Source organism: Podarcis vaucheri (genome assembly GCF_965113315.1).
Source record: "Podarcis vaucheri genome assembly, chromosome: 9".
NCBI classification, from domain to species: domain Eukaryota; kingdom Metazoa; phylum Chordata; class Lepidosauria; order Squamata; family Lacertidae; genus Podarcis; species Podarcis vaucheri.
The window spans coordinates 24,047,774-24,061,777 of record NC_138767.1 but is presented as its reverse complement, the minus strand read 5'-3'; the positions used below and the strand labels follow the sequence as shown (position 1 = coordinate 24,061,777).

General features: G+C 43.3%; 1 protein-coding gene and 1 long non-coding RNA gene across 5 annotated transcripts in view; both read right to left on the bottom strand.

Annotated features, from left to right (window-relative positions):
- Window positions 1-1,773: 1,773 nt before the first annotated feature.
- NPNT (nephronectin) overlaps window positions 1,774-14,004 on the bottom strand; it is a 73,003-nt gene continuing 60,772 nt past the window's right edge. For all 4 annotated transcript variants that reach the window (XM_082236957.1, XM_082236958.1, XM_082236959.1 and 1 more), the window contains 2 exons: window positions 10,357-10,613; window positions 1,774-7,014 (listed from right to left, as the gene is read on the bottom strand). In XM_082236957.1, coding sequence (XP_082093083.1) covers window positions 6,919-7,014; window positions 10,357-10,613 — 353 coding nt within the window. In that variant the 3' untranslated portion in view covers window positions 1,774-6,918. The remainder of the gene's footprint in view (window positions 7,015-10,356; window positions 10,614-14,004) is intronic.
- Window positions 8,222-10,349, bottom strand: LOC309540350. The gene is made up of 3 exons (XR_014223204.1): window positions 9,488-10,349; window positions 8,825-9,052; window positions 8,222-8,764 (listed from the first exon to the last, which is right to left on the bottom strand). It is a non-coding gene; the product is annotated as an uncharacterized lncRNA (long non-coding RNA).

Genomic DNA, 14,004 nt, shown 5'->3' with positions numbered 1-14,004 from the left:
CCAAGATTGGTGCTTTGTTTTCCAAAGCATTTTCAAATGATTTGTCATCTGTGACTGAAGAAAGGGACTGAATTTTAGTTATGTTTACAGTAGTTCCTCGGGTTACAGACGCTTCAGGTTACATACGCTTTAGGTTACAGACTCCGCCAACCCAGAAATATTACCTCGGGTTAAGAACTTTGCTTCAGGATGAGAACAGAAATCATGCTCTGGCAGCGCGGCTGCAGCAGGAAGCCCCATTAGCTAAAGTGGTGCTTCAGGTTAAGAACAGTTTCAGGTTAAGAACGGACCTCCAGAACGATTTAAGTACTTAACCCGAGGTACCACTGTATATTGTTATAATCAGAGTTGCCATGTGTCCTCTTTTTCCAGGACACATCCTCTTTTTTCAGGGATAAAGTTTGAGACAAATTGCATTTATTTGCTTTTGATGGCCATCATACCATTCTCTCTCTTCTTTGCTCTTCAAACTATGGCAGCCCTAAAGTATTGCAATGCTTTCTGTGTGGAACTAGCCTTAAAGTTATATGGAAGCTTCAGCTGGTGCAGTGTGTGTTCCAATGCACATATAAAACATTACCCATGGGCTTCAGTGAAAGGATAATCTTCTACATATGCCTTCCTTTGCTCATGATTGCTGTGTTGCTGGAACTCTAGCTGGTATTCTGTAGTCTGACTGGCCTTCACTGGGTTGAGGAAATCCAAGTCAGTTGTATATCGTGTTGGCTTGCATCTTATCCAATGTACCTTGCACACAATAAATGCTTGCAATTCCTTTCCTCCTTATTCTGTCCTGATTAGTGTAGCATACCCATCCCCTTCAAGCTTTCCACACAGATCTTGGCTCCCCTAACCTAACAGGCCTCTAAATGGACACATTTAGAGAGCCAATGTGGTGTAGTGGTTAAGAGCGGTGGACTCGTAATCTGGTGAACCGGGTTCGCTTCCCCGCTCCTCCACCTGCAGCTGCTGGGTGACCTTGGGCCAGTCACACTTCTCTGAAGTCTCTCAGCCCCACTCACCTCACAGAGTGTTTGTTGTGGGGAGGAAGGGAAAGGAGGTTGTGAGCCGCTTTGAGACTTCTTAGGGTAGTGATAAAGCGGAATATCAAATCCAAACACATTTATGTCAAACAATGTCCTTAACCTGCACAAGGTTCTTAAATTGTAAAAAATAAAACTATCGGTGGTGCAATATTTGTGGTGTTCCGTTTCCATGTGCTGTTCAACACATGGTGTGGCTGTCATCATGTGGAACTGGGATGTGCAAACCAGCCCTGCATTCCAGTTATAGTTTTCCCTGTTAAGGATGTGTAAGATGACAAGGATTCTTTCTCTCCAGAGCTGTTGAGTGCAGTCTTAAAATGAGTCAGATGTCAGCAGTGCAATCAGCTTTGTTTCTACATTTGCTTTGTAGAATTTGTATATGTTGTCTAGAAGATGCAGTGTGCATGGCCTTTTGGCCTCTCTGTTTAGTTTTAGTTTCTAAAGGAATTTGGCCATGGAGTTAATGATACACATCAAAGAAAATGAAGGGGAGGGGAAGGTTGGAAATAATGTACAGTGGTCGCTCAATTTCCTTGCCACTCCTGCTTGGCTCTAGTCAATGATCAGAATAAAATCATACCAAGATTAGGACTTTACAGAAATTATGCTTGTTTATTTCACCAAATGGACATAGCCTTACATGGATTACAGAACCAGACATCGTATTGTACCCATGGTTATTTGCATTTATTTTGCTTTTAGAAATAACAAGAATGACAAATGCATGTGAATTTACAAAGATGTCTTTATTTTGAGTCTGTTTTGGAAAAGTATTCATTTCTTTAAAACCATATTAAATTATTAAGATGTCCTACAGTACATTTGATAAAATGTGCTCCACTTGAACTTTGTGCAATACAGGTTTGTTGGCACAAAAAATAATATTTTTTAAAAAATAAAAGAACTGTTGTCAGAGAGGAAAGTAGTCACTGAATGGAGGAAAGATATATATATATATATATATATGAGAATGATATTGGACTTTAGGCACATTTTAATGCCCAAGTCGAGCAAAAGGGATCTGTGTGTACAGAAAGCTTGCTACATGGGCATATCAAATGCAGATGTCTTGATCCAGATCATTTTATTGTTTGGACACACATTGACATCTTTACTGTAATGCAATGATACTTCACTCCTTATCTGCTCTTGTGCAATACCTTCTTTCCCCATTTATACAGCTGGACCAAAATCATTGTGTGTAAAATACTGTGTGTATTGCTTGTCACGATAGTGAGATTTGTAGTATAGATTTCTTGCGCTTGTTTATAAGAACCGTATTTCCATAAAACGCCCTGTGGAACGTAACTAGAGCTGTTCTATATATAGCATGAAAACAGGAAGATCAGCCAAAAAGAAAGAAGGGAATAGCACACACACACACACGAATCAGCATTTATGTTTGTTAGATCAGACTAAGCGGAATAGTTGGGGAAAGGTAAGATCAATAAAGCTGCCAGTGAAAATGTCAGAAAAATGTATTTTGAAATAGAAGAACTTTCGACAAGTTATCAGAGGCTGTCTTGAGATGCTGTACTGCAGACTACATGAACTAATGGTCTGCCTCAGTATTAGACGGCTTCCTATGTTCCACTGAAGATGTGCATGCAACTTGGCTTTAAGATTGTAAGGGGAAGTCACTCCCTCATCCAGCCATGAGTACATGAGCTTTCATGACATCTGGTGCCCATGCATGTCACCACAAAAAGAGATATAAGACTTCCCCCCGTAGTTATTGCACCAGCAACACGGTAAGCAGATGCGAAAGCAATGTATGCATCTACTTTCGCGATTGGCAATTTTAAAAACCACCCTTACTGAAATCCTCTTAAGCTGGATAAAGTGATGCCAAATTGTAGCCATTGGAAGCAGCAAGCCTTGTCTTTTTCAGGGACTTTTCTCTATATAGGAGACACTCAGCGGCTTTTGCCCATTGCGAAAAGCAAAGCACAATATGTTGGGTGAGCTGTATCAAGGTTAAAATACCAAGTCCTCAATGTTGAATGTCCTGCCTACTCTGAAAGTCTCCTATGTGAGCAGGCATCCCATTCACTTCAGTGGATAGGGCGTCTCTGTCAGTGCAGAGTTCCTCCATAAAACTGAATTGGGATGCGCTTTTTGGTGGCTGCATTGGAGCTCCAGGCCCTGTAAGATATTATCATGAAAAACTGTACACACACAAACACACACAAAAACCTAATTTGAACCAAGTAAAGATGTTAAGAGCATACACATTTTTAGGATTACAAAAAAAGGTTTTGTGAACACTTGCTCTCCTATCATACAACATGATTCAGGCCCATGATAAATACACACTTTAATACTGCCAGTATATCACTAAAATCCATGAACAATATGGAAACGTTTGGCCACAATCTAGAAAAAAAACACTTGATAAGCTTTTGAATTTCATCCTCTACCCTCCCCCTCGGGAGCCGGAAAAAAGCCTCTTGGACTGGTCCAAGACACAGGCAAATAACAAAATTATGGGCGCATTCCAGATACAGAAGCTAACCAGATCGGCAACTGAACTTTGCTCCAACGCTGATGGTTGGGACAGTGTCTTTCACTGCACCTGAGAGCAGTGGGCTAGTTTAGGAGTGCAGGGCAGGCCATGTGCTAATCACAGAATTGTAGAATTCGGAAGGACCCCAAGGGTCTTCTAGTCCAACAGCCTGCAGTGCAGGAATCTCAGCTAAAGCATCCATGACAGACGGCCATCCAACCTCTGCTTAAAAACCTTCGAGGAAGGAGAGTCCACCAGTTTCTGAGGGAGACTGTTCAACTTTCGAACAGCTTACACTGTCCTAAAGATCTTCCTGATCTTTGGTTGGAGTCTCTAACTTCTCTTCTAACACCTCACTGCTGCTCACCACCCTGACCCCCCCCCCCCCAGCATCTGCTGCCTGAGGCAACTGCCTGGCTCTATCTACTGGTTGAGCAGGCCCTCCCTGGCTCTGAGGAACGAAACATCTTTTGGAACTTGGGATAGCTTCAAAATCAGATTGCAGTGCAGTGTGAGAGGACGCTGTACAATGGGAGAAAAGTCAAAAGTCTCAGGGCACAATACTTCAGATTAAGGAATTATAGATTGTGGCAGATGCAGGGGCGGAGGAAGGGGGTGTGATGGGTGTGGGCCACCCCAGGTGTCACCACTGAGGGGAGTGACAAAATGCCGGGCGGCACTCACTACAGGGCCTGCAGCATGCCCGAGCCACAAGTCTCTCCTGGGCTCTGCCCAAACGGTCCACCCGCTGCCTCCCCCCAGCTGTGGGGCGGCTGAGTGGGAGGAGGCACGTAGACTCCGGAGGCCCCGCGATGCACCCTGACCCTATGGGCAGCTTGCCCCGCTGCCCCAGGTATCTGAGTGGCTTCCTCCGCCGCTGGGCAGATGGCAAGCTATGTGCCACTAAAAGGCTGTACTGGAATATAATCTGTCTTTCAGCAAGAGTTAAGTTAGTATCACCTTGCATGTTACTGGCTTAAATAGAAACAAAAAGCAGTTGTGTATAATACTGGGCTAAATTCAGCAAACATTAATCATGGCCAAGTAAGTCCCATTGAAACCAGTGGATCTTAAATAGATTGCATGAATGCACCAATAAAACAGCCACATTCTGATATGCCTTTCCTCTGATATTTGACATGACGAATTTGCAAGATTCTGCCCATTACCCTTAATCTGCATTTTACATTTCAATATAGTTTCTCTATAATAGTACAAGATTCAAACACAGCTGTACCTTCTTCTTTTTTAAAAAATATAAAACAAAAGGATGGCATTTGGTCTGAGGAAAGAAAACTCTGAAAATATTGGTTGTGGTTAAAACCCCATTTCACACACCAATCCAACCAGAGAAAACCGAACAGTGTGCATTTAATGATTCCAAAACTTACTTAGATGGAAACCTTACCAAGTTATATATGCAGGTGAGGGACAGGGGTCTTGCTCACAGCAGGAATGCTGCAACAGGTTGCCTGGCAGAACAATCAAGCTGCATTCAAAACTTAAAAAAACAGCTTGCCTCTTCAGCTGTGCAAGTAGCAGCAGTTTAAAACTCCCTTGTGCACACCTTTAAAATTGCAACTTTAACCGATATAAAATATAAAATCAGCTGCCTAGATAAACATTCTTCTGGCCCAAATCTAATGACATTATTAATTCTATAAATGGCTCATTTGGTGTGTCCAGAAAGCTGCATGGTGACTCCAGGGGGCTCGGATTAACCTTGGAGTAAATTGAAAAGATCCTGGTATCTGTGTAAACTGCTAATGGCAGTATGCTCCATTCATGGCATCGTTTGCTGCTAGGATGGTACATAGCTGTACCAATGACTGAGCTACCTAAGCATCCTTTAAATGCACAAATCCTTGCATACTAAGGGCATATAGGCCCTTAAGAGTAAAGACTTTAAGGGCAGGGACATCAAACTTGTTCTCTGCATCTTGCACCTGTTGGACTGTCTGCACCCATAATCCATCTGCCCATACACCAAGACTTAGATCTGCAGCTCTTCTCTAAGTGCCCCTGTGATCTGGAGTGAAGTGAGTGGCAGGGAGGGAGGGAGACTTTTTGGTGGTGGTGACCTGCCTGTGGAATGGCCTCTGAGGGAAATCTCGCTTGCTCATGCTGCTATCGTTATTGTGATGCCATGTGAAAACCCCTCCCCAGGTTTCTTCATCTTTGCAATCTTTAACTCTTTTAAGCCATTTGAATCTCTATTTGACTGGAGGTTTGTTTTATTATCATTCTGTTGTGTTTACTATTGCATTTTTATTTTCCTTTTAAGCTGCCCTGGGCAAAGTATGGTAGACCAGTCAATAGCTGGAAACCAGTCTGCCGGCTGCTATAGACTTTTGCTCTAGATGGCCAATTCCTGACCCAAAGAGAGCTCTTTTGGCTTTTAAAAGCTGCTGAGAAATGACATTAGAACCTGGCCAAATGTTCCCTGACTATTAAATTCACAAGAGCACCTTTCAACGCTGTTGCTACCAGTTATGAGTGTCTTTCCTTCCGACATGAGACCATTGATTTGAGTAACTCAATACTGTTGCAATGATTCTAGCACCCAACTCATCATTACATTTACTTATAGGTGAATTTCATTGCCACCCTACAAAATTGTCCGCACATGGCAACCTGTGTCGTAAATACTTACTGCATGACTATCATTGTGGGTTTCTGTGTTCTAATCTAACTTGAATGTGCACAGCTGCCACTTAGTCTTACAAATAGATCCTGCAAATACACAACACATATAAATACATTAATATCCATACACATTTATACATAACACAGCACTACGAATATTAAGGGATGCAGTGCCTACTCTATAATAACTGTCTCTTGTTATTAAGATACAACTAAAGAATAAATGCTATTATATATATATATATACATACACACACTCTCTCTCTCCTTTAAAAGTTGATGGCAGTAGAACAACAGCTCAGGTCTATTCCTGAGTTATTTTCGATTTATACAGCTGAACCAGTCCCATGGTAGAGTATAAACAGCAAAATGGAGAAACACCCAGAAGTCTATTAATGCAATTGCTGTATGTACTGAAGTTTCCTTTTGATGAATCCTAGCAACAGTTGGTTCTTCTTCATAGAGGATATTCATAGCCTTAATTCAGAATTTAGGAGGCTTTTATCACATATGCAAACGTGAGCTGGATAACTGTTAATGAAAATCCCCAACATTGGCTTGAGCTTACTTTGTCCTTTATGGAAAGTTCATTTTCTTTAGATGTAGGTTCACTGGGATTTCATAAAGGCAAGGGAGAACCCATAGTCAGTCCACCATCTCTCTTGGCTAAAAGCCATGGACAATGTAAGTACGTTCTCTTTACCAGTTTGTCTATTACCACTAATGGTCTTGAGAACACAGGCCTTTCCTCAAGCTCACATCATCCAATCCAATTTCCCCAGTTCTTCCTTTTCCTTTCTCGCCTTTGAAAATAACCTGGGGGAGAAAAATATTTATTTATTTATTAAATCTGTATACCACCCGATACCCGGGGATCTCAGAGGGGGTTCACAAAATAAAATCAAGATATATAACCACAAAATACATAATAAAAATAAAGAACAACCACCCAATAGCTCCCACTATTGTGAACTGTAACACAGAAAGTTTATTGTATGAACCAAACTGTAGCACAGCTATCATCCCAGTGCAGGAAAATGTGTGTATTTGTGAAAGACAAGAGGTTATTTTACCATGAACACATAGGTTAGACCAGTGTTTCCCAACCGGTGTTCCGCGGCACACAAGTGTGCCGTGAGATCTTGCCTGGTGTGCCGCGAGATGTTGCCTGGAGGGAGGCGGGTGAGGGCGTTTGCTTCCCGGAGGACTTGTGGGAAGCCGCCCCTTCCCTGGGTGACGCGCCGCCTCGCGACTCCGGAGTCAGTCCCGAGGGCTCTCGGAGGGACTCGCGAGCGACGGCGCGACGGCTCCGGGGCGCGCTCAGCCGGGCCGCCGCGCGCCCCCACTGCAGCTGCCCGGCGTGGAGCGTGACGCGGAGCCGGCCGGGCTTGGAGGCGCCCAGGTAGGGCCGAGCCTGGCGGGGGCGGGGAGGTCTCGGTCTGCTGCGGGCGCAGGAGGGCGAGCGGGAGAGGGGGAGCCGTCGGGTCTCCTGGAAGGAAGCGAGGCGGTGGCTGAGGGGGATGCAGCCCCGTCCCCAGCAACAGGCGCTCCTCGAAGTGAGGCCACAAGTCGGGGCTCGGACAGGGCCTGGAAGCAGCGGCTCCAGCTCTTGGGAGCGGAGAAGGGGACTTCGAAAGCGGCCTGGAGGAGAAAAGCCCCGATGCAGCGAGAGCGGGGAGCGTGCTGCCTTGTCCAGGCCTCCTCGCTTTGTGCCGTCCGCTGCTGGGAGCAGGACACGGGGGCTCCTTGTTCGCATGCTTTCCCGGGTGATCGGTGAGGGTGAGGGTTAGGGTTAGGGTCCCTCAGTCCCTCGCTTTGCTGCCTCCTCCCCCCCCACCCCCAAAGCTTGGAGGTTCCCCGGCAAGGGGGAGGGAAAAAAATTGAAAACTTTCACTTTCGTGCGTCCCTCCCGGCTTGACGCTGCGCGCTGACGTCACGGGGCTGTAATGGTGGTGTGCCGCGAGATTTTTTTCATCAAACAAGTGTGCCTTTGCCCAAAAAAGGTTGGGAAACACTGGGTTAGACTGCATCACCTGTATTCTGACAGTAAAATGAACTGTCAAGTCACACTTTATGTGTGATATTGATGAGCCTAAGAAAAAGTATGCCAAGAAAAATATGACTTATATAGCATTTTCTTAGAAGCTGCCTCTGGTAGAGATAGAGCAGCACCACTTTGATAATCAGAAAAGGTCCTCCTGATCATGCCACATCCTGCAGAAATACATCACATGATCATATGGAGAAGGGCCTTCTTGGTGGTGTCTAGAGTGGACTTTCCTCAAATGTCAAATCCCATATGCCTATGAATACCAGCTGCTCAGAATCCTAAGTGCAGAAAATGCTGTTGTACTTGTAGCAGGGCTGCCATATGTCTGGAGTAAATATGGGTTTTGAGTGTTGGAAATAGCATCCGGGCAGAATTCCCCAAAATTGGTTAAAATATCATGGAAAACCCAGTTGTATGGCAACCCATGTTGGAAGTGTTGGGGTTTTTTGGTGAATTTCCATAAAAATAGCTTCAAAACACCTTCTTTTTTATTTTTTGGAGATTTTGCATAGAAAGCTCAACAAAAAAGTCAACAATTTTGCCTCCCCTCCAAAGAAGAAGCAGCAGCAGCTCAACAACCAGCTTGGATGCCAACCCTAAGCATCAGGTTGGCTACTCAAAGAAGAAAATGCTGGATTAGATTACCTTTGGCTTGATGAAGCAGGTGTCAATGGTGTTTGCATTTCACCAATTCACCAAGGTTTATTTTAAGGCCAGTTTTGCTGCTTCATGGATGTTGCGGTTTGTGTGTGCATGCATCTACACACACACAAATTTGATTTGTTTTATCATGTCGCAAACCACCTGTCAGAGAACTGACATCGGAGCTAGAGGCAGAGGGGAGGCTCTCAAATGATGCTGGAGAAGGGCCCAGCAGGGAGAGAGGCAGCTCCGCAGATGGGGAAGCAAATCAGCGCAACACCAGGGATATAGAGGGGCTGATGGGGGAATCGGCGAGAGGGCTCCAGGACTCTTCACCGGACACCAGCGGGGAGAGCACAGGTCCTCCGCTACCCACGCCCACCCTGCGCAGAAGACTTCCACGCAGAGAGTAGGAGGAGACTGGGTGTCAAACAACTTTTATGTTGGAAAAGATTTAAGAGACGCCCACTGACGGATTCTGCTAGCGACTGAGGCAGTCACGAAGTGAAGGGCTGCCCAGACTGAAAGGTTTAGCAAGGCAACAAAGCCTGGAGAGGCGGCAACCTACGCACGAGCAACCCATACACATTACACCACCCTGCTGTTGTTGTAACTGAAGGTGGTATATTAATAAATCAATAAAATAATAAGGGTAAAATCTAACCATGACTCCAGTTCTGATCATCTGTCTTCTCAATGCATCTGGCTCAAACACTCCAAAGACACTGATACAATGCCTGCTCTTACAGAAACCGTGAGAACTGCCACCATCTTCATAGCTCATGCAACCTGAGTTTGGTCTTAACTATGACAATGCCTCTTGTTTAATGGCAACAGTGAAGGGAGACATTCTATTTCAGGGAGATCTCCACTTCCTGCCAACATGGCTTTCTCCCAACAGCAAGGAAGTTGATGACTGCTTTTGAAGTACAACAGGAATGCTGTCATCTATGGTAATTAGGAGAGACTGGATAACACATGGTCCATAGGCGGCCATGTGCTCTTGTTATAATCTAATATATTTTTTAGCTCCACGTGATCACAAGGATGAAAGTAACAAAAGGGTCTGAAACACCACAACACTAAAAGAGAAGAACCCCGAATTACTTAAAAGCACAGGCACACCAACAAACCATTGTTTATTGCAGCATGAATGTATGATATGGCTGAGTTCTCCCTCTTCTGCCTTTCTTCTCCTCTTGCATACCTGGCTATGGAGGAGACATTGTGGTTTGTTAAGCCACAGTTTCCTGTGGCCAAACTGGAAATGGCAATTATTCTATGTCTGGGAAGGAAAGCTTAATTTTTAACTTTTTATATTATTATTAACCATACCCAGGAATCTCAGGGATTCAAACCCAGTAGCCACATTTTACAACATAATAGTTTAACCCATGTGGAGTTTAATAAAGAATAATATCATTCTCAAGAACTCCCTTTTTCATGCACCCGAGAATGATACTCACACTCTTGATGCCAGATCCTTGCAGACTTATTTGTGTTTGCCTCCAGCCATGACCACCATTCCTTCCCCAAACCGCTGGTCCGTGAGCCCCTGCCTTTCTCACAAAGACTTGAAGTAAACCAGAATGGATCCCAGACACTTTATGCCTGAAGGACAGACACAGATCCCCAAAGTGACCTAAATGGCCAAGAGGAAGGACCAAGCGTGCAACGTGTCCCGATTTTCCTTTGGGTTCAGAGACAGATAAATACTGTCCTCCTATAATAATAGAGAGAGAGAAAGAAAGAAAATGTTTGACTCAAAATGCTCATAGTCATCAAGCTTAAACTAAAGCACAAGTTGGAAACTTCAGGCTTTGGGGCCAAATGTGGCCATCTAGGAATCTCTGTCTGGTGCTCTGAACAGGTCACAACCCCTCACTGGAAATGCTTTGCACTCTGAGCGTTTTAACCTGGCTGGAAGGTTGTAGTCTGATAATCCCAGCATAATGTAACCAGCAAAAAAGGTAGTGTAAGTCAAATTCCTTCTGAATGGAGTTTGGAATAGGAGTAACGCTGTGGGTTAAACCACAGAGCCTAGGACTTGCCGATCAGAAGGTCAGCGGTTTGAATCCCCACGACGGGGTGAGCTCCCGTTCCTCGGTCCCTGCTCCTGCCAACCTAGCAGTTCGAAAGCAGGTCAAAGTGCAAGTAGATAAATAGGTACCGCTCCGGTGGGAAGGTAAACAGTGTTTCCATGCGCTGCTCTGGTTCACCAGAAGCGGCTTAGTCCTGCTGGCCACATGACCCGGAAGATGTACGCTGGCTTCCTTGGCCAATAAAGTGAGATGAGCGCCCCAACCCCAGAGTCGGTCATGACTGGACCTAATGGTCAGAGGTCCCTTTACCTTTTTAACTTACCCCAGTGTGACACATGTCAACAGACCTTATGCTGGCTTTCTATAATTCTTTAGTTCTCTTGCTGCGCAAATAAAGAGCAGCAGCAACAGAACAGTGTTAATAATCTAAGACTTACTAGACAATCCTCCCTTGCTTAACTCAGATTGTTCACTGATAAGTTGCTTGGATGTATGGCCTGAACTTACTGTCTACAACTCATCATGGGAGATTCACTTAGTTCTCTAAGACTTGCTCCCTAGTAAATGTGCATATGATTACAGCCTTGGATTCCCACCCATTTTTTTTTAAAAAAACCAGCATGTCCATATTTGTAAAAATTGCCCCAAACCCAATAAACATGGAATAAGACCCCAGTACTCCCTAGTGTCCATTCCCTTGCTGCCAAGCATGTGGGATTCATCTGAAGTCATTCATGCACCTCTTCCTCTCTGGGATATTATCTGTTCAAAAGTCATCAGCTGCTAAATGAAAACCAGAAGACTGGCACCATTCAGAAGAGCCAAAATCAAAAAGCATGTAGTATCAATCACTTATTTCATGGGGCCTTTTCATGCAAGAAGTCAAAACTCTGCTGAATGAGACTTCGTGCCACATAAACATTAATGTGGATTTCTTTATTTTGATCTCATTTTATTAAGTGTTTCAAAGCTGGGGGTGGAGTTCATGACAGGATACATAGTTTTTATATGAAAGTGGTAATAGAAAAAACAATCAAACATACAAAACAATTGCCCTGATCCAACAAGAGAGATCCATGCATGTAAGCAAGTCTTCCACATTTAGATATTTATTAAGGTTTTCCATTAAAGAAAAAAAACACCAAACATATCCATTTACATATCACATAGTTTGTCTTTTTTTGACCTCCCACAACTTCTCTAGCAATCATTCGTAGTACAAATCTTATCTTCACATTCCTTTGTTACAATATTTCCATTATGTTTTATATTTCTGATCTTATTTACCTTCTGGTAATATTCCCTATTTTTCACAAAGCTTCTTTAAGACACACTAGCGTTGTACCCTCCTCACATATATTTTTCAAATACTCCGTAAATTTTCCCCAGTCCTCAATAAATCTATGGTCTTTTTGATATCTAATTTTACCCGTTAGTTTGTCCAGTTCTGCATACTCAGTTAGTTTTGACCTCCATTCTTCCAGATTCGGGACCTCTTCCTGTTTCCACCTTTGAGCTAACAATGTCCTTGCTGCGGTGATCGCGTATTGAAACAGTTTGCTGTCTCTCCTACTTATATCCCTTCTTGTTATCCCCAGCAAGAAGGTTTCTGGTTTCCTAGCAAAGCTATATTTTAGCATTTTCTTTAGTTCATTGTATATCAGCTCCCAGAACCCCCTTACTTTTCTGCAGTCCCACCACATATGCATAAATGATCCTTCTTTCTCCCTGCATCTCCAACACTTATTACAGGTCTTGTACATTTTTGATAGTTTTACTGGTGTCATATACCACCTGTAAACCATCTTCATTGTATTTTCTTTTAGTGTGACACATGCGGTAAACTTCAAGTTCTCATTCCATATTTTTTGCCAATCATCCAAATCTATGTTGTAACCTAAATCTTTGGCCCACTGAATCATAACTCCCTTCACCTCCTCACCCATTGTGTGCCATTCCAACAAAATTTTGTACATTTTAGAAATTATTTTACAGTCGTTATTCACAATTTCTATTTGGAACTTTGAGTCTTTTTCTTTATACCCTTTTTCTTTCTCATCCTTTTTAAACGTTTCATTTATTTGGCGGTAGTGCAACCAGTCATAGACGTAATTTTTTACTTGTTCATATGGTTTTAACCTCCACTTGCCCCCTTCCTTCCCCACCAAATCTGCATAGGTGGCCCAATCACTTCTCATATTAATTTTCTTAACTCCCATAACCTCTAACGGGGATAACCAATGTGGAACCCCTGGTTCCAATATATTTTTGTACCTGTCCCAGACTTCCAGTAACGATCTACGAAAAATATGGTTTTCAAATGAACCGTAGCCTTTCTTCTTTTCTTTCCAAAGGCGCGCGTGCCAACCAATCCTGGCATCAAATCCTTCCAGATCTAGGAGCTTTGTATTTTTTAATTTTATCCATTCTTTTATCCAGCAAAGACATGCAGCTTCATAGTATAACTTCAGATCTGGCAGAGCGAAGCCTCCCCTTTCTTTTGCTTCTGTTAAAAGTTTATACTTAATTCTCGGCTTTTTGCCCTGCCAGATATATCTAGATATCATTCTTTGCCATTCTTTGAAAATCGCCCCTCCTTTTAAAATTGGTAACATCTGGAAAAGAAACAGCATCTTCGGTAGTACTAGCATCTTAATCATTGAGATTCTTCCCCAGAAAGACAATTTTAGCCTATTCCATATTTCCAAATCTTTCTTAATTCCCTTCCACACCGAAACATAATTATTTTGGAACAGATCAATGTTCTTTGGCGTTAACCATATTCCCAGGTATTTCACTTTTTTGGCGATTTCTATACCCGTTTTTTGTTGCAATATTTCCATCCCTGTTTTTTCCATATTTTTAGCTATAATTTTAGTTTTTTTCCTGTTTATTATAAAGCCTGCCACCTCTCCAAATTTTTCAATTTCTTCCAATATCTCTGATGCGGTATCCAACGGTTCCTCCGCCAGCAAAACTAAATCGTCGGCAAAGGCTTTAACTTTGTATTGATTTTGGCCTACTGCCACCCCCTTTATACTTTCCTTCTTCCTAATTGAGTCCAATAACACC